General features: G+C 40.4%; 1 protein-coding gene across 4 annotated transcripts in view; it reads left to right on the top strand.

Moving 5' to 3' along the window:
* The first annotated feature begins 727 nt into the window (after positions 1-727).
* The window catches only part of TAX1BP1 (Tax1 binding protein 1), a 57,062-nt gene continuing 38,672 nt past the window's right edge, over positions 728-19,117 (top strand). For all 4 annotated transcript variants that reach the window (XM_056800433.1, XM_016426492.2, XM_007505318.3 and 1 more), the window contains exons 1-4: positions 728-993; positions 8,319-8,500; positions 11,283-11,385; positions 14,395-14,582. In XM_056800433.1, coding sequence (XP_056656411.1) covers positions 8,327-8,500; positions 11,283-11,385; positions 14,395-14,582 — 465 coding nt within the window. In that variant the 5' untranslated portion in view covers positions 728-993; positions 8,319-8,326. The remainder of the gene's footprint in view (positions 994-8,318; positions 8,501-11,282; positions 11,386-14,394; positions 14,583-19,117) is intronic.

Below are 19,117 nucleotides of genomic sequence, written 5' to 3'. Positions count from 1 at the left end.
TATAGGTGTGTGTGTCTCTACACACCTAGACAAATAGACTGAGTGTGAGGCAGGAAGACAGATTTACTGGAGAAGGTGGAGGGCAACAAACATGAACTTTCTATACAAATGAAATCTGGATTACAGCATGTAGACAGATATAATGAGCTGCCTGTATATCCAAGGACCAAGAGCTCCTTAGAGGCCTGAATGACAAATGAAGAAAGGTGAGCAAGAAACTAAGGGACTAGCCCAAGGTTAGTAATGAGTGAGGGGGAAGTACCTGTACAAAAGAGCAAGAAGAAAGTAGGGGGAGCAAGTAGGCCCTCAAGAGTAGAGGGCCCTGATCCTGAGTTCAAATCCTACCTGGAAGTTTGTTAGCAGTGTGAGGATAGGCACTTAACCTGCCTGCCTCGATTTCCTCATCTGCAAAATGTGGCCAGCGGTTAGGTGGCAGCAGTGGACAGAGCCCCACCCAGGAGGCCCTCAGTTCAAATTCTGCCTCAGACACTTGCCAGCTGTGCGTGTTTCCTCATCTGTTAAATGGGCTGGAGAAGGAAATGGTTAACCACTCCAGCGCCTTTGCCTAGAAAACCACTACGAGGTGGGGCCCAGGGGTCTGACCTGCCCGCCTGTAAGTCACTTAATTTAGGTGAAGTGCAGTTAAGAGTGCTGGGGACATGGGACTGGATAAGACATCGTCGAGGGCAGGAGTCTTTGCGCCTGCGTCAACTCGGCGCTCCGCCCTTAGCCAGGCTGCGCAAGCGCGGCGGAAGCAAAACTTCTGGAGGGCGGAAGTGACGCGCGAGGCCGCGGCTCGCTCGCTCGCTCCTCCCTCCCTGCCTGGCTCCTCCTCCGTCAGTCCGTCGGTCGGTTCCTCCGTCCGCCCCTCAAAGACGGGGCCGTTTAGTCGGTCTGTGGCGGAAGGCGGCGGACGGCCGATGGCGGTTCTATGTGGGAGCCCTTGCTGACGCTGTCCAGCCTTCTCCGGGGTCTCACTGGGCCCCGCTTCGGGTAAGGAATCGGGCCGGGCGGTGGACGGGAGGCCGGGCCCGGTTTGGGACGCGCCGCGGCGGGAAGAGGTGGAAGTGGGGGCGCTCACTGCCTCAGTTTCCCTGCCTGTCCAACGGGTGCGTTTCTAGGCCGTGTCCTGGGAGAGAATGGCGCGGGGTGTCCCGAGCTCCTGTTGCCCCCGCCAGGTTTATGCCGGCGACGTTCCCCAATAACGGCTGGGGCTTGATTTGGGTGCGGGGACCCTCCTCTTTCTCCTCTGTAAACTTTCTGGGGTCGCGGGCGGGGCCTGTGGGGCAGCGGGGAGGGGAGCGCGGGGCGTCCCGCAGCCGGTGTTTGTGTCTGCCCGAGGGGGCGGGGCCTGCGCTTCTCCCAGGTCCGGCCCCTCGTACTTTCCCTATCCGCCAGTCTGTGCTTCAGACCTCCCCGGCTCCAGGGGCACCGCTTCAGCAGGAGCTGGCAGCGCTGGCCCCTGCAGGGTCAGGAGGGGTTCGGTCGTTCTGAACTTGGGGAGTTTTAAGGAAATTAAGGGTAGTATCTTAGGGCATGGATTTGCAAGACCCTTCTGATGTGGTAGTTCTGTGAGCCCCTGGCCACCCTCGGACCACGGGGGGATGACACTATCTGCCTCTTTTGAAGGAGGAGGGACTTTACACTCGGAGCTGGGAACCTGGGGCACCCAAGTACAAATGTCACTCGAGGCTTTGCAGCTATGGAGACTTGGCAAATCTTTTACCCTGCCAGTCTCCTCCCTAAAATGCTGGAATAATAAAACACCTGCCTCTCCCCATGGTCGGAGGGTCAAAAACAAGATAATTGAAAGGTCTTGTCCCACTGCCTGGCACGTGCTAGTTTAGTTGCTTAATAAATTCTTCCCTTTTCCTTCCCCCCTCTGTATAGTACAATTTGGAGGAATTCTTAAATATAACCCCATTTTCTAATTTCCTCTTTTTGCATCACATTTAAAGGCAGAAGAAAAGTTTTCACATTTTTGACTGACTAGCTAAATTTATGAAATAAAATTGCATCCAAACCAACACATTTTACCTGTTTGTATAAATTCAAATTCTGTAACATAGGCAATAGGCTCCTTGGTGACCCTTAGTAGAGACAGGCTTGTTTGAGGGCAGAATTTTGAAATATAAAATTTATGAAGAATGCTGCTTAAGAGTGCTGAAGGGCTTTTCAGAAAAGTAGATAGGTACTTAGTAACCCTGAGTAAGCTAAAGCATGGATAATCTACAGCTTTTAAAAGGTTGGGTTTTTTCCTCAGGTGTTTCATAGGTGGAAGATGCAATTAAAAGGCAGTATATGATTGTATGTAGCTTTTTTTAAAGCCCTTACCTTCCGTCCTAGAATCAACACTATATATCCCTTCTGAGGCAGAAAATAGTAAGGGGTAGGCAATGGGAATTAAGTGATTTGCCCAGGGTTACTCTGGAATTGTCTGAGAACCGACTGGAACCCAGGACTTCCAGTCTCCAGGCCTGGCTTTCTATCCACTGAGCCACCTAGCTGCACCAATTTTATATAATTTCTAAAATGGAAAGGGATATTTTTTCCCATGTTCACATCAACTCACTAAATGTAATAGCACTTAATGCACTGGCTCATAGTTTTATTGTTTATGTGTTGCCTGAATTTTTAAGTTTGGATTCACCAGAAGATCTATTCAATTCTTGTCTCCGACAAGTACTGGCCATGTGAGTTTAGGCAAGACTAGGTACCTCTGACTGGTTTGAAGTTGAAGAGAAAGGGCTGCTGAACTGTTTTCTGAGGGAGTTTCCTCAGCTTCAAAGTTCTTTATAGTAAAATCACATGCCCATTCTTAGTTTGGATCACTATTCTTATGTATGCTGATATTTAAGAATGATAAATTCTGTCTGGTGATTGGAAAAATAGGAATCTTTTTTTTTTAAACCCTTACCTTCTGTCTTGGAATCAATGCTGTGTATTGGTTCTAAGGCAGAAAAGAGTAGTAAGGGCTAGGCCATGGGGGTCAAGTGACTTGCTCAGGGTCACACAGCTGGGAAGTGTCAGGCCAGATTTGAACCTAGGACCTCCCATCTCTAGGCCTGGGTCTCAACCCACTGAACTACCCAGCTACCCCCTGGAATCTTTTCAGTATTTTATGTTTATAGATGTTTATATATTTTGACTCTGCTGTGTAATTTTCTTACAGGATCAGTTCAGGGGGCTAGTGCATAGATTGTCAGAATTTGGAGCTTGGGTGATTCAAATTGGGAGTTCATATTCTGCCTCCATTACTTACTAGCTGTGTTAGCCAGACTGAACACATTTAGTTTAGCTCTCTGCTTCAGTTTCTTCATCTATTAAAAATGGGGATAATAATAGCCCTGAGGTTGTTGTGATCAAGATCAAGTGAGATCTAAATAAAAATGTTAGCTATTAATAGTATTCTAGAAGAAAATATGATAACCAACAATTCTATATCCATTATAAGACTGAAAAGTTTGCCTTCAGAAGTGTAATTATTGAGCTCTCACTGCACACATTGTGGGACTGCATACTGAAATGCATAATGCAGTTAATACCATTAGAATTGAAATGAAGAATTTAGTTCAAAGACTCCTGTGTTCCTGGGTGACCTGTAAGGATCCCAAGAAATTGGGTTTTGAGAACTTAATTGGAGATTGACAGTTGGTGTAAATGTGAAAAGTGGAGGTCTCTCTTTATGTGTGTTATATACTATTGGTCTTTGTGTGACTGTTTTATAACTTTCCCTTCCTTGTATGTTGTCAACATGAAAAAATTTATAAATGGTCTTTAGTCAGGTAAAAAAGATTAATCTGGGAAGCCACACAAAATCTTGGTCTGGGGACTACAGAAGGCAAGATGCTTATTTAGATTTTGGGACCTGCTCTAGCCACTCTAAAATGACCTGGAGATTGTCTAGATGAATTGGCTAGGGTGCCTAGGGGAGGCCTAAATACAAAAGGATATTGTCTATGTTCCTTGGGTGCTTGATGGCCTATTGATTAGTCTGGGACTAGGTTCCCTCCAGGAGTTTTCCTGAAGGCAAGTTCCCCTGGGACAAAGGCAAAGTTTCATGTCCCTGTGATAGGTAGCTTTCTCTGCTTTAGGATTGATGTAGGGCTGTATTTTCTCTAGAAATGGTACTACAACTTCTAGTGAAGGCAGTGCATTTTCTGGAACTTTTCTCCATTGGGTTCTGGGGAATACAAGCTGAAAGGGAGAGAATTGGGAGTCTTCTGGAAATAATTAACAAATCCAGAGCAGTGGGATTGAGAGAGCAGGTTAGCAGAATTAGGAGGTAACTGATATATGGGATTCTTTATTCCTTACAAAAAACCACTCAGCAGTGCTGTGAATTCAACAGACTTGATGGTTTGAAGGTGTGAAATTCATTATAATTAAAGGAAAAAGGAAGAAAATAGATTTCCCTGGTTTAAAGAAAAAATTTTTTAATAAGTTACTTGCATATTAGACTTACTAATTCAGGGTGCTGCTTCCATTTATAGAAATTTTTAGCACTGTACAAATTCCCCTCTGATTTAGCCATTATCTTAGAAATATTTTTTTCTATAATACAGATGAGAAAATCAAGTGTGGTGATCAAAAACCAACAAAATTTACATCATTGGTTTTCATAATTTGTGTTGTGTTCATTTGTATTCCCAGAGCTTTTGGCCAATTCGTGGCACATATGTATGTTGTAAATTGCTTACTAATGGTTGTGGATTATCTCTGGGAAATATTCTTTCATTTAGATTTCTTCTGGGAAGCAACATTTTATAAAATTATATGTCTAGTATAAGTTTTAGGAAAAAAAACTGAGTTTTATTCCTCTGTTAGATTTGACTGACTGAAGGTTGGGAAGGTGGAAGTATCAGGTCCCCATAACCAATACAGGGATCAGATCAGTGGTCTTTGTTGCATTACCACTGTGCCAGCCCACTGAGCTAGTTGGCTTTGGGAACACTAATTAATGCACACAGATTATTTTAAACAGACATTCCTTGCCTTTTTACAGCATGGACAGTGCTGATAGGAAGAATAGTAGAAAGGGAAGTTGAAGGGCAGGAGGGGTTGTTAATGTTCCTTAATGGAATATCCTGCTAGTTGCTATTCTCTGAGCAAACATTAGGGAGGGCAATGTTGCAAGAGCAACCAGCTTGACCTTTAATGAGGCTAGGCAGGGTCAATATCAATTCTATGTTTGAGATCCCCTCTTTAAATAATTCAGCTGAACTTTATGTTCTGTTACATACAGAAGATTAGAGATGATAAATTTTGCAATAACAATAGAATTGTGCAGTTTTTATGCAAAGGAGTTAATTGGCAACTATTAAGGTATTTTAGTTGATAACTTTTGAATAATATAAATTTGTCCATTTACTTTCATGAAAATGTTTAAATCAATTGTATTTTCAGTATTTTTTTCTCTGTAGCTAGGTTAGGAAGATAAAACAAGTGGGAAAAGACATCAGAAATGAAAATTTCTAAAAGTCTCTGACAGCAATTAGTAAATTATAGGTTAGTTTCATTGCAGTCTTAAGCCTACAAACTTTCATTGACATGTGGAACAAATGAGATTACTACAATGCTAGAGATTATTTTGAGTTAAACAGTGCCCAAGAATTATGAAAAATATCAGTTAGTAGTATTACTACTGTTGAAGGTGTAAGACAATATGATAAAAACAATATTCCTTTTTCTTTTTGAGCAAATCTGTATTGGCTAAATTTGTTTATCACTTTTAGATAAAGAGTGCAAAATGTGAAAAAGTTTTGCAGTTCTTTGTAGTTGATTTACCATTTATGAGCTGACAAATACTTTGACTTGCTTAAGTAATACCTATTCCTTTTTTTAAACTTTTTAAACTAATTTAAAATATTTTTCCAGTTATATGAGTCATGTTCTTTCCTCCTCTCCTCCCGCTCCTCCCTCCCATGGCTAATGAGCAGTTCCACTGGGTTTTACATGTATCATTGAACAAAACCTATTTCCATATTATTACTATTTGCAATAGAATGAACATTTAGAGTCTATATCCCCAGTAATATCCCCATCAAACCATGTGGTCAATCACATGGTCAATCATATGTTTTTCTTCTGCATTTCAGCTCCCACAATTCTTTCTCTGGATGTGGAGTGTTTTTTCTCATAAAAATTGTCCTGGATCTTTGCATTGCTACTAGTAGAGAAGTCCATTACATGTTCAATTGTGCCACAGTGTACTAATACTTATTTCTTGAGCCAATGAGTACTCTGTGAATTTTTAATAGTCACTTTACAAGTTTTTAAATTTTGTACACTTAACATTTCCTGAATGACATTTCTCTTGCATTTCCATTAAAGTTCTGAACATGAAGAAAAGCTTATAGTTTTTTAAATTAAGTAACTAGAGAAATAGAATTTCTGTAGAAGGTGGCCTGGGAACTGAGCTTTAAGTCGAGAAATGGAGGTAATGAGAGAGCATTCCATACACAGGTAAAAGCCTATACAGATGCCCATTAGGCCACGGTGTAAAGATAGAAAGCATGGAGGGAGAAATAAGAAATAATACTGGACAAGTAGGCTGTGGCTAGAGAGCAGCAGCTTCGGGTGCCAGCCTGAGCCTTCTGCATTATTATAGATGCAGTGGAAAGTCATTGCAGATTTTGAGCATGGGAGTGAAGAAAACATTGTAGCTTTGTGCTTTTAAAAAGCTTAGGTAGAGGAAATAAGGAAAGGGAAGAGTGGGGAGGCTCTGAGCTTAGTGATAAAGGTTTGACCTAGAATGGGTGGAGAGAAGGGCCTACCATTGATGAAGCTGAAAGGAAGGCTTTGAACAGTCCTTGGGGAATGAGAGGAAGTTAGGAAAGAATGAAAGGGTTCCTGGGTAGCTGGGAGACCTAATTGAGCTGATAATAACATAATTATCAATTGGAGACCCAATTATCTGTTGGAGCAGCACCTCCTCCTTAGGGTAGAAGATCTGGGTTCAGTGCCACCACTGACATGTGCTTATCTAGCAGGCTGTGGAGAGAGGGGCCAGACTACCTACCTCTCATTGTGGCCCCAGGCAGCTCTCAGACCAGTCTTTGCCAACTGCCTGGCAATTGGCATTTGTGCCAGCTTTCTATAAGCATTCCAAAGATGAAAAACCCTCCCCCCAAAATAAAAAAAAACAGTTTTTTAGTAATTAAGTGCAAAACCTAGTCCTGGAATTAAGCACAGATAAAAAGGTATGAATAGGAACTCCCCAGTCATATCCCCTCCACCCATGTGATCAAGCAGTTGTTTTTCTTTGGTGTTTCTACTCCCATAGTGTTTCCTCTGGATGTGGACAGTGTCCTTTCCCATAGATCCCTCTGAGCAGTTCAGGATCACTGCATTGCCACTAATGGAGAAGTCCATTGCATTCGGTTGTACCACAGTGTATCATCAGTCCCTGTGTATCATGTTCTTCTGGTTCTGCTTCTCATTCTGCATCAATTCCTGGAGGTCATTCCAGTTCACATCTTATCCTTGAATGGTGATAGCTTGTTTTCTTCACACAAGTGAAGAACTCAAACTCCAATTCTCTTAAAAAAAATTTTTTTTTAAACCCTTACCTTCCTTCTTAGAGTCAATACTGTGCATTGGTTTCAAGACAGAAGAGCAATAAGGGCTAGACAGTGGGGGGTGGGGGGAGGGGGTTAAGAGACTTGTCCAGGGTCACACAACTAGGAAATATCTGAGGTCACATTTGAACCCAGGAACCTCCAGTCTTTAGGCTTGGCTCTCGATCCACTGAGCCACCCAGTTGCTCCCTCCAAGTCCATCTTTTAAAATCCTTTATAACTTGGTCCTGAACTATCTATTCTATCCTTATTTATTCATTATTTGGCTTCTTTCAGTAGTCCAGTCAAATGAGCTTTTTCCCCCTCCCTTTTCACACTCTTTGCATTCCCATTGTCAGTACCCCAAACCTGAAATAGACTCCCTTGTCCCCAGTAGTCAATTTGATGTTAATAGCCTGAAAAATTGTCAGAAAGGGCTGCCTTGAGGAAGGGCTGGTCTTCTAGCATCTTATTTCTGGTGTTAAACATTCCCTTTGACTTCTGTAAAATATCTCCTCTTTGGCCAGTTCCCTAATTAGAATATTAGCTCCTTAAGGGTAGGGATTGTCTTGTTTCCTTGTTTTGATTTACCAGCTTTTTTATTCATCCCTGACTACCCTACTACTATGTTATCTAGAGGATCTTCTGGTTGGGTTTGGGCTGAGTTCATGAACCAATGTTTATGTGTGTTTTTTTTTAACTTGATTGGCAAAAATTGGCAGAAAAACATTGCTGATTTCTTTTAATAACTTCTTACAGATAAGACAATGACATCCTTTCAAGAAGTCCCATTGTCCAGCACTCTTCAGACTTCCAACTTTGCACATGTCATCTTTCAAAATGTGGCCAAGAGTTACCTTCCAAATGCCCACCTGGAATGTCATTACACCTTAACCCAGTATATCCATCCACACCCGAAAGATTGGGTCGGCATCTTTAAGGTAAGATCACTTGGACTATGCTTTAAAGCCTCTCCAGACACCACCATCAAAAGATTCCTCACCAGAACTTCTTTGTAACTGTAATTTGTTGCTTAGACAAAGGGAGGCAAGTTTATTTTGGGGATTCCTTTCCTAGAGTTAGAGCAGTTCTTTGTTTTCTTTTTGCAACTGCTCTCAGGTGATGCTGATTCCTTCCTGGGCTCTAGTTTTTTGGCTTGGATGTCTGTGAAGATGCTTTTGGAATATTTTGATAGTATTGCCCTCCTAATTTACTTATGAGTTTCTAGATAATGTGATTTCTAATTTATATTTATGTTTTGCTTCTCTCGATATGTGTTGGTTCTAAGGCAGGAGAGTGATTAGGGCTAGGCAATGGGAGTTGTGACTTGTCCAGGGTCACATTGCTAGGAAGTGTGTTCTCAAGCCAAATTTGAACTTAGGACTTCCCATCTCTAGGCCTGGCTCTCTGTATTATGTTACTTTAACAACTACCTTGCCTACCTCTATCTACTTCTGTGTTTTAAAAAATATTTCTGAGATTTAAAAAGTTTCCCAGCCTTTTTTTTGTTATCATTGTTACTGATCCCTTCCTAATCCCCCAATTAAGAGAGAAAGAATAAACACAAGCCAGCATTGTAGTGACCCTGCCCTGTGAACCTGGACAAAGGGGGGCTGTCCTGAATAGAAGCAGGATCTGGTTTTGGGGAACAAGAGAAGGTGATTCACAGAGGTACTCTGGGACATCTGGGTCTGTGTAGGTAGAGGTCAGGTTGGAGAGGGGAGCTGGAGCCCTGGAGAGATGAAGCTGGGAGTGTGGGGTATCACCGAGTGTGTTGAGAGAAGTGGGAAGACCTAAACTTGGGGAGTGGAAGATGTTCTTGAGCAGCCTCTGTCAGTTTGGGGGGGAAGAAAGCAGAGTGGTGTGTGGCAGTGCTCGGGGTTGGGGAGGCTTTAATTAAAGCCCCAACTGTAATGTCACCCATTTCGGGTATATTGTCTGTGGAATACTTCCTCTGCTGCGGGGTTGTGGTGGGAGCACAGGGTGACGGGCAGAGGTGACTTGTTATTGGCCGTGCCCTCCCAGCCAGCACCCCCGCACATCTGGCTGAGGCAGGCATGTTGGTGAGTGGGAGAGCCTCCTGCTCTCCCATCTCCTTCCTTTCTTGCTGCTTAGTCATGGGTGTCTGTCCTTTCTCCTTCCTTTCATGGTCTTCTCTCTGGGTATCTGGAGTGATCTTTTACAGGGTCCCTTAAGGGGAAGAGAAGCTTGGTAATGGCTCTCCTGTCCCTCCTTTCCTCAAGCATTGCCATTTACCAAGCAGGGGCTGAGTCCCTGTGCTAAGATAGCTGTGTGTGCCTTCTGTGAAGTTTAAAAATGTTTCCTGGACCCTCTTGTGTCTTACTGGCAACATTGTTCCTCCCTCCCTCCCTTCAGTGATCTTGTACCCTGGTAGTGGAGCCAAGTCCAACTCCTCCTTCTGTACCTGCTGTCAGGCAGGGCCTCTGCTCTGTTATCTTTTTATTATATACATTGTTGTCCTGGTTTTTGTTCTCCAGTCACAATATGTACAACAATATTTCATTACATTCATACCATAACCATAATTTGTTCAACTGTTCCCTCAATGCATTCTTAGCTTTAAGAAAAAGAGCTAGTGTAGATATTTTTGTATTTTTGGCTCTTTCTCTCTCCCTTTGATCTCTGGGGGTATAGAAGGCATAGAGTGGTATCCCACTAGCTAGAAGGGTATGCAGTTTAGTAACTTTGGGGGTACAATTGCTTTTTTTCTGGATGAATTCACACTGCTACCAACAGGCTATTAGGCTTAGGATCTGTTTTCTTGTATACTGTGTTAATCTCATGGAAGTGGGATCTCAAAAGTTGTTTCAACTTGCATTTTTCACAGCATTAGGGATTTGGAGCATTCTTTGTAGTTAGCTCGAGCTCCTTTTGAGAAATACTTGTTCATAGTCTTTGACCATTAATCCCGAGGAATGGCTCTTTGATTTCAATTCTTTTTTTCTCGGTTCCATTCCTTTTGAACTTTACCCCATTCATTTTGTTTGTGTAAAAACTTTAGTTTTATGTAATTATGTAATTATGATTGTCCATTTTATCTTGTAACATCCTCTATCACTTGTTTGACCATAAACTCTGTCTGTGGCTATATTAATTTCCTTCCTGTTCCCCTAATTTATTTAGACAGAATTTTTTACATTTAAGACATGTATTCATGTGGGCCCTTGTGCTTACTTTTATGTGGTGTAAGATGTTGGACTAAACCTTATTTCTACCAGAACATTTTCTGGTTTTCCTAATAAAATTCCTTTTCAGTAGTTGTGGTCTTTTGGGTTTATCAAATACTAGGTTTCTATGTTGGATGCCTAATCTGTACTACTGGTTTGACTTTTATTTTTTAGCAATTTTTGACGGTTTTCTTTTCTCTAACCATGTGTACTCTCTTAGATTTTTTTTCAGACATTGATTATCAAGGGACAATTTAATGAGTATTTAGAATATTTAGCTATACATAGTAGTTAGCTATTCAATTTATATAGGGTCTTTTTATAGCATTAGTTAATAGCTTAATAAAAATTTATAATAAAAATGTTGACATGCTCATTAAAAGATCCATGTATAATGTCATAATGTCAACATTATTAAATGTATATTTTAAGTTTAGGATGCAGTAAAATGGTAGGTTTTAAGCATGTGGTAAGATAATATGTTCTTGAACTATTTATTTGTAATTAAATTATTCATTTGAGTGTTTTCTTTCAGGTTGGTTGGAGTACAGCTCGAGATTATTATACATTTTTATGGTCTCCAATGCCTGAACATTATGTGGAAGGAGCAACAGTCAATTGTTTATTGTCATTTCAAGGTGAGAGGCCTTTTACTGTCACATCTTATTACCATTAAGAATTTAAATTTATTTTACCATTAGCTTTTAAAAAGTTATTGTATCTTATAATATTCTTGAGAGTCTGGGGGACTGATAAGTTTTGCTTAAATTTAAAGATCCTGTGTTTTTAATGAAAATTGATCTTGGGAACTTTATACTAACTAAATTTATAAGTTTTTGTAAATAAAGGGAGAAATAAGATTTCTATCCTAATTAATTAAAGTCGCCAGCCAAGTTACTTCTCCATTAGATCCTAGATTCTCCATGGGTCCAGCTAACCGTATGAATGGGCCAGACAAATTAAGGTCAGCCTAGGAGTGGGCTTCAAGTTCAAGAAGGAACCAGAGTCCAAGAAACCCTAGTCCCCAGATTCCAAGCCCAGAGTCTTCTCTGTCGGGCAGCTCCTACTTGCCAGAGTCAGAACGACTATGAGAGCTTCTTTAATAAGCCCCCCAAATGGCAGAGAGAGCCTGCTTCACATACTGGCTTTTCAAGTTTGGTTTAAACCCTCTCCCAAGAGCATCCATTTGGCCAGGCTTTCAGCTCAGGCCTCATATTTCACAGCTCTTGTCTTCTGCTGGTTTGGACTCCTGAATGTCACCCTGACATGTGACTTTGACTTCTGGGATCTGAAGGACTCCTCTTTTAACATTTATAATATTGAATATTTAATTTACTGCCAGTTTTAGACTAAGCTTTAAGAATTCTAGTGTTGATCATAGAATAAGAAGAAAAATTGACAGTTATTTAGGTCATAGGCAAATGTCTCCTTTATATAAGGATACCTGACCTTTGGGATCCTGGTGGAGCCCTTTGCCTGCCTTGTGAATGTAGCATTGATTTTTTTCCCCCTCTCCATTTTTCTGACCAGTGAAGATATAGCTGTTTCATAGTGGACTTAGGTCTACTATGAGTGTGGATGGCTGATCCTCCTTCTGGTTTCTGAAGAAGGCAGGGCTGCTCTGTTAAATGGCAGCATTTCAGGTGTGGTAGTCAGGAAGCATTTTAGTGTTTCTGGTGTGCACCCATTGCTAGGTAATAAGGAGGTAGAGAAAAAGGCAAAAAACAGACTCTGGCTACCAGGAGCTCCTCCTGCCTTAATAGGGAGAGTACTATTATCTTTCTCCTTCCCTTCCCCCCTTAATGAGAAGGCAGGCAATCTGTTAGTTCTATATGTGCAGTCATGCAAAATATATTAGTCATGGTTTGAAAGAAAACAGACCAAAAAAAAATCAACCCAAGAAAAATAAAGTTAAAAAATATGTTTTGATCTTCATTCAGATCATTGCATCATTTCTTTCTCTGGAGGTAGATAGCATTTTTCATCATGAGTCCTTTGGAATTGTCTAACTGTACCTCTCAGTTGATGGTCATTATGTTTATTTCTGTTACTGTTTACAGTGCTCTGGTTCTGCTCATTTTACTTTGCATGAGTTCATGTAGGTGTATCCAGGTTGAAAAGGGAATGCCTTGTGCAAGGGTCAGCAAAAAGACCAGTGGCTCAAATTGGAGAGTCTCTTGGGAAATATTTGAGCTGTCCATTCTTACCTTGTGGGTACTTGACCTGCCCTAGATTATTTCTGAGATCTCTTTGAGCTTTGTAAAATGAAAAAATAGATAATTTAATGGTAAATTAGAAGTTCATTTTATTTATTATTTAATCTGTATTTATTTATGATTATTTTATCTGTATCTATGGAAGCAGCTCTGTGGAAGCAGCTAGGTGGCATGGTGGTAGACCTGGAGTTAGGAAGGCCCAAGTTCAAATCTGGCCTCAGAATTCCTAGCTGTGTGATCCTGTTTCACCTAATTTCACCCTATTGGTTTCAGTTTCCTCATCAAAGAACTAGAGAAGAAAATGGCATACTACCTCCGGTATCTTTGCCAAACTCCAAATGAGGTCTCAGAGTCAGATAGGACAACAACAAATCTATGAGAGTGTACACCAGGAGTGTATGGGAGCAAAAGTGACAAGGTTTAGCTGTGTATGGCATGTGGGTAGGCTCACAATGAGTTGGCTCTACTAAGGAGGCCATTGCTCTGAATGTTCTGCTTTCCTGGAAAAATGATGTCCTTAAAAGTTCTCATTTAACTGAAGTGTTCACTGAAGACTACAATACAAGGTATTTGATTATTTGAATAAAATTGGTATATTTAGTTTTTGTATCACTTCCATTTCCCAGGGTTAATAATTTTCATAAATTCAGACATAATTGAAATGACTTAAATAACATCATACATGTGTGAAGTCATGCAAAACATTTTCTATTAGCCATGTTGCCAACAATAGCAACAAGTCAGAGAAACAAAGTGAAAAACAATAGGCTTCATTCAACCTGTACTCAGTCATCAGTTCTCTCTGGAGGTTCAGAACATTTTTCATCATAAGTAGAATTCTAACCTTTATAAAAAAGAAACAATTTAAGCAAAATGAACCAATACTTACCCATCAAGTTAGGGTTAGGGTTAGGTTAGCAACTTTGCATAATTTTCCTTTCTACCACAAAAGATAACAGGAACCATAATTTTCTAAGGTCAAAAGGATTATACTTTTCTGGGGCCTAAAATATTTTAGCCACGAAATAATTTTTTTGTATTGGTCTACATTAAAAATAACTTCCTATCCTAGAGTTGGGAGGGGCTGTTTATTATCATTGCTGTTAAATATAACTTGGAGAATCAAGATATTCTTGCTGAGAAAAATAATGGAACAGATTTTATTAACCTACTTTTAAGATTATAAATATTAAAATTACTTTCCTACTTCTGTACCTTTAGAAGAAATGACTTAATAAAAGTTGCTTCATTGCTTTATTGCAACTTTAATTTGTAGATAGATTATCTAGTCACAATGAGAGAAAGCAATGTAGAGTAGGGGAAACACCTAAGAATGTTAGAAAAAGTTCTCTATTTAGTACTTAGTATTGCTAAGAAAATGGTTCAGGAAACCACCATTTGATTTTTGTTGTTGTTACCCTTCTCTTGTAGGGTATTACCTTCCAAATGATGATGGAGAATTTTATCAGTTCTGCTATGTTACCCATAAGGGTGAGATTCGTGGAGCAAGTACCCCATTCCAATTTCGAGCATCTTCTCCAGTTGAAGAACTACTGACTATGGAAGATGAAGGAAATTCTGACATGTTGGTGGTGACTACAAAAGCTGGCCTGCTTGAGGTTTGATAGAAACTAAACTATTAAATTGTTTTAAGAAAGATTTGTGCAAACATTGAGGCACTAGATGTTAGTGGGTAGAATGCTAGATTTGGAACCTGGAGGATCTGAGTTTCACTTGTCATACTTACTGTATGACTGGAGAAATCACTTAAACTTAGCCTTTTATTTCTTCATCTGTAAAAATGGGGATAATAGTGTTTATTTCACATAAGAATCAAATGTGGTAACATACCTAAAGCACTATGTAATAAGCCTTAGTCTATGCAAATGTTTGCTGTTGTAAGAAAAAAATTGTTTAGGAGGTCATGTTAAGAATGTTTTGGTTACAAATGAGTATCTGTAAGAAGTAATAACAGTTTCAGGGCATATTTCACTTCTCAGATAGCAGTCATTTCTACTTTTTTCAAGTGCAAATGTTATTATTTGGAACCTGTTCCCATAGAGAATAAAGCGATTCTGATCCAGAAAGGGAATAAAACAATTACTATTAGAAAAATTAGCCTTCTATCTTTTTGACTCTATAGCCTTTGCTAAGAAAATACTTTGAAATAAGTGGTTACAAGTGAAAGTCAATTTCTTTGGTTTCCTAGTCAGATACAGGTTCAGCCCCCTCATGTATAGATGAGGAAACCAAGGATCAGAGAGGGACTTAGCCACAGACATGCAGCTCCTTTGAGTCAGGTCAGTCTTTCCTTCATCAACTTTTGTGGTATGGGAAGGTTGAAGTCTTCAGTTTTTGGGTTATCCTGTGGTAGGTTGTCAGAGAAGCATTCCAAAATTAATAATACTTTCTGAACTAGGCTCTGGTCTACCTTTCCTAGGCTAATGTAGCCCAGAGAGCTTGGCAGTAACTGAACAAGTTTGCTCAATGAACAGCACAAAACAAACAAAAACTGTAAGCCAGAGGGGATTTAATGATACACATAAAATCAGGTTTTTCCATTGGCCTTTTTAATTTTAATTGTTATAACCTCTGTGGGTATGAGAGAAAGAGGCAGAGACAGGAGAGAAAGGGAGAGAGGGGAGAAAAAAGGGGAGAAAACGAGCTTGCTTAGCATCTCATTTGGGTGAAGCCAGTAGGCTTTATAGAAAGGAGAGTGCTCTATTCAAATGAAATGCTGCTTAGGTTGAATTCCCTTTTCTTGGTGAGATTGAGAGTTGTGCCTGTTTGAATGCTGTCATTTCCTTTCCTCTCCTGCCCCTTGATGATGGCTGAAGCCAGAGTGGCTGTCTTCCCACACTTGTCATTATAAACTTTCATAGGGAAGCACTCATTGTCAAGACCAGTTTATTCCTTTTTTGATCTCAAACAGGCCTCTGTGGGTTTGGAACTTAGTATTCACTCTGTTTTGTTAGTCTTGGGAAGAAAGGGAGGAACAAAGGTCACTGCCCTTCAGGTTGTCATTCATCCAAGCTCACATCCCCAAGGGCCTTTGTTCTTTGCCTAACAGAATAACATGCTAGACTTGAGCTGTGAGTATTTAATTTTGCTTCAACAAAGATTAATATCCTACTTTGTGTGTTTTGCTGCTAGGTGGCAGGGGAGACCCAATTTAAATTAAGACATGGGCCCGTCTTTCATGAAGCATGTAACCAAAGAAACCAGATAAACACAGAACCGACTTAGACAGTGATACAAAGTGCCTGAGGTCAAAGCCAAAGTCATACTTTGAAGTGGGCATGTTGTCAAGGCACAGGGACAGTGGCCCAGAGAAGGAACATTCATTGCCCATTAGGAGCTCAGAATCAGATGTGAAACTTCCTAAGGGCAAGAAGTAGCACAAAGGGGCACAGGAAGTGAGTGATAGTTATCTCCCACTGAGTGGGGGATCCTGAGGAAACTAACAGTGGAGAAGGGTTTTGTTGGGTTTGACAAATCTTGCTAGACTTGTTCAACCAGATGATAACTTACTGGGCACTTATGGTAATTCACATGGGCACAGATTATGCTGCCAGAAGAAACCCAGAAAGCCTTGCTATTATTGGGAAATAAACTGAAAATTTTAGGAACATTTACCCCAAACCCAAAAGTTGCAGAAAAGAGGCTGCTTTGGGAGTTTTGGATTTATGTGCTGTGGGTTAGACTGGCAAGGGAAACAGTGCCACTGACAGTCTGGTAAGAAAATCCAATCCAAGAATGGAGGACTCTGTCCTATAACTTCCAGGCTTGAGGATTATTGAACAGACATAGGTAAGAAAACCCAATAAAATAAGACCTGGAATAAAATCAGACACCTGCCCAGAAAGATGAACCACCTCTACATATGAGTGCAAAAAGACAAATTTAACCTCATCGTTATCACTGAGACCTGGATGAGTATGGGTCATTCAGAAATACAAATCTACTAGAATATAACCCAAAAGCCTTTTCATAGAACTTAGGAGGTAAGGACCTCCTAAGGCAGGAAATGATGGGGATCTTGGGAAGAAACCAGTTCACCTTAGAATCTCTAATAGAAGAGAGGAAAGCTGAGCAGTCTGACATAATTAGCTTAGATTTGGGGGGGAGAATTGTCAGAATAGTGGAATCCTGTGGCTTAAGATGCTATGAGATGTCATTCCAGGAAAGTTGGGAATCTCATTTTGGAAGTACTTTGCACTCCTGAGGTCTCGCCTTTTGATTGGCTGATTCCTTCCAGAACCTCCACTTGAAGGAGGAGGCCTTTTCCAAAGGCTGTACTGCTATCTCTACAGGCTTCATTTCTGTCTCAGATGGCCTCCCCTATACCCACTCCCTTGTATTATCTTTCTCCTTTAGCTCCTTGAGATCAGGAACTGGCTTTCCTTTCTGCTTAAAATTGTATTCCAGGGCTTAGCAGTATGCACAGGCAACTTAGGATCAACTTTGATTTGAAGAGGGAAGTAAGGGCAAGTAAAGGGAGATCAAATACAGAAGGGTGGCATGGCTCTGTTTCATTTCAAAAACACTCAAACTCAGAATAAGAGCTAAAGATAACAGATCTGGTGAGATTGGGGACACAAGAAAAGTCAAAGCATGGGCAGACTCATTGTGCTGTATCCTGGGAGGATTTAGAACTACTCAAGGGAAAGTGTAGGGAGTACCTGCTTGCTACCTTTTTCCTTCTGGCTTGTTTGTCAAAGAGAATGACCTTGGACCTGAACATGGCTGAACAAAAGAGACTCTCAGTTGATAAGCCAAGAGTACTTGACAGGTGGATACTAAGTATTGGTTCCAAAGCAGAAGATCAGTAAAGGCTAAGCAGTTGAGGCAAAATGATTTGCCCAGAGTTACATAGCTAGGAAGTATCTGAGACCAGATTTGAACTTAGGACCTCCTGTCTCTTGGCCTGGCACTCTATCCATTGAGGCACCTACCTACCTCTTTTAGGGGTTTTTCAAAGTTGTGGGATGTGAATGGTTAGAGAAGGACACAAGTTTTCATTTTTTAAAAAATAAACATGACAAACATCAACACACACAAACAGTTCCATATGCAAAGAAGGAAAGAAAAGAATGGAGTGTGCCACCATGAATTCAGAACAGAGCCTGCCAGTCCTCCATGTCTTATTTTCTCAGAATTAGGGACCAGATAATTTAGGGAAATATTATTTCCCCCTAGATTATAAAGCATTATTACATGGCAAAATTCTCTGCTTCTTTTGTGGAAAAGAGGAAGAGCAGGTAGTTCACTAATTGGCCAATCCTGCAGGTGGGAAACTGGAAACTTGTTGAATGGCTAGACCTGAGAGGGATGTGATGGTGGCTATAGGAAGTGGAGTATGGGGAGAGTGCTGTGTAGGACCTCTTCTTGTTTTCTGCTGTTTTATCAATTTTATTATTTTGTACTTTGTCCATTGTTAATATTAAATTAATGTTTATTGGTTATATTTAATTTAATTTAAAATAAAAAATTAGGCTAGAATATCAAGGTAGTATTTTGCAAGTAAATTTTTATTAGAGTGGAGCATAGTAGAGGAGCAGTGAGTCTAATGGGCTGGGGTTTAAATGTCAGAGCCTCTGTATCTCTGGGCTCAGGGCATTTCACTGAATATGCTGCATCTCAGGTACTGTACCTTTCTTTAGGTCATTTGGCCTATTTGTATTTAATTTTACTTTTAGTTTAATTATTTTAAAACTAGGAATGTGGAAAATCTTCCTCTTTAAGAATACCAGTGGTAGATGTGCTATTTTTTTGGGGAAATGAGTAAGAAATAGAAAGCTAGAAGAAACTAATATTTTTCTTTGGAATCCTTCCATTCCCTCTCCCCCCCTCCCAAAATTCCTGTCTTATCTTATATAAATAAATTTAACTTTTATAGGGTGGCTAAAACATTTTGTAGTGACAACTGCTTAATGATCAAGGTTTTTAGCCTGGTATTTGAAAGTTCGTCAAAGACTGAAACAAACCTTCCCTCTTCAGAAGAATGTTGTTATGGCTGATAGTGAACAGCTTGTTGGACCACCCTGATTTCAGTAACTACCAAACTCCTACTACAGTTCTGGCATTAAATCCTTTTGGGACTTCTTTCTGTTTCTTTTTTTTCCCTCTGTGAAATTGCATAAGATTCTCAGAT

Source organism: Monodelphis domestica, chromosome 5, assembly GCF_027887165.1.
Source record: "Monodelphis domestica isolate mMonDom1 chromosome 5, mMonDom1.pri, whole genome shotgun sequence".
Taxonomy (NCBI): domain Eukaryota; kingdom Metazoa; phylum Chordata; class Mammalia; order Didelphimorphia; family Didelphidae; genus Monodelphis; species Monodelphis domestica.
The sequence above is the reverse complement of the archived record's forward strand: the minus strand, read 5'-3'. Positions and strand labels throughout refer to the sequence as shown.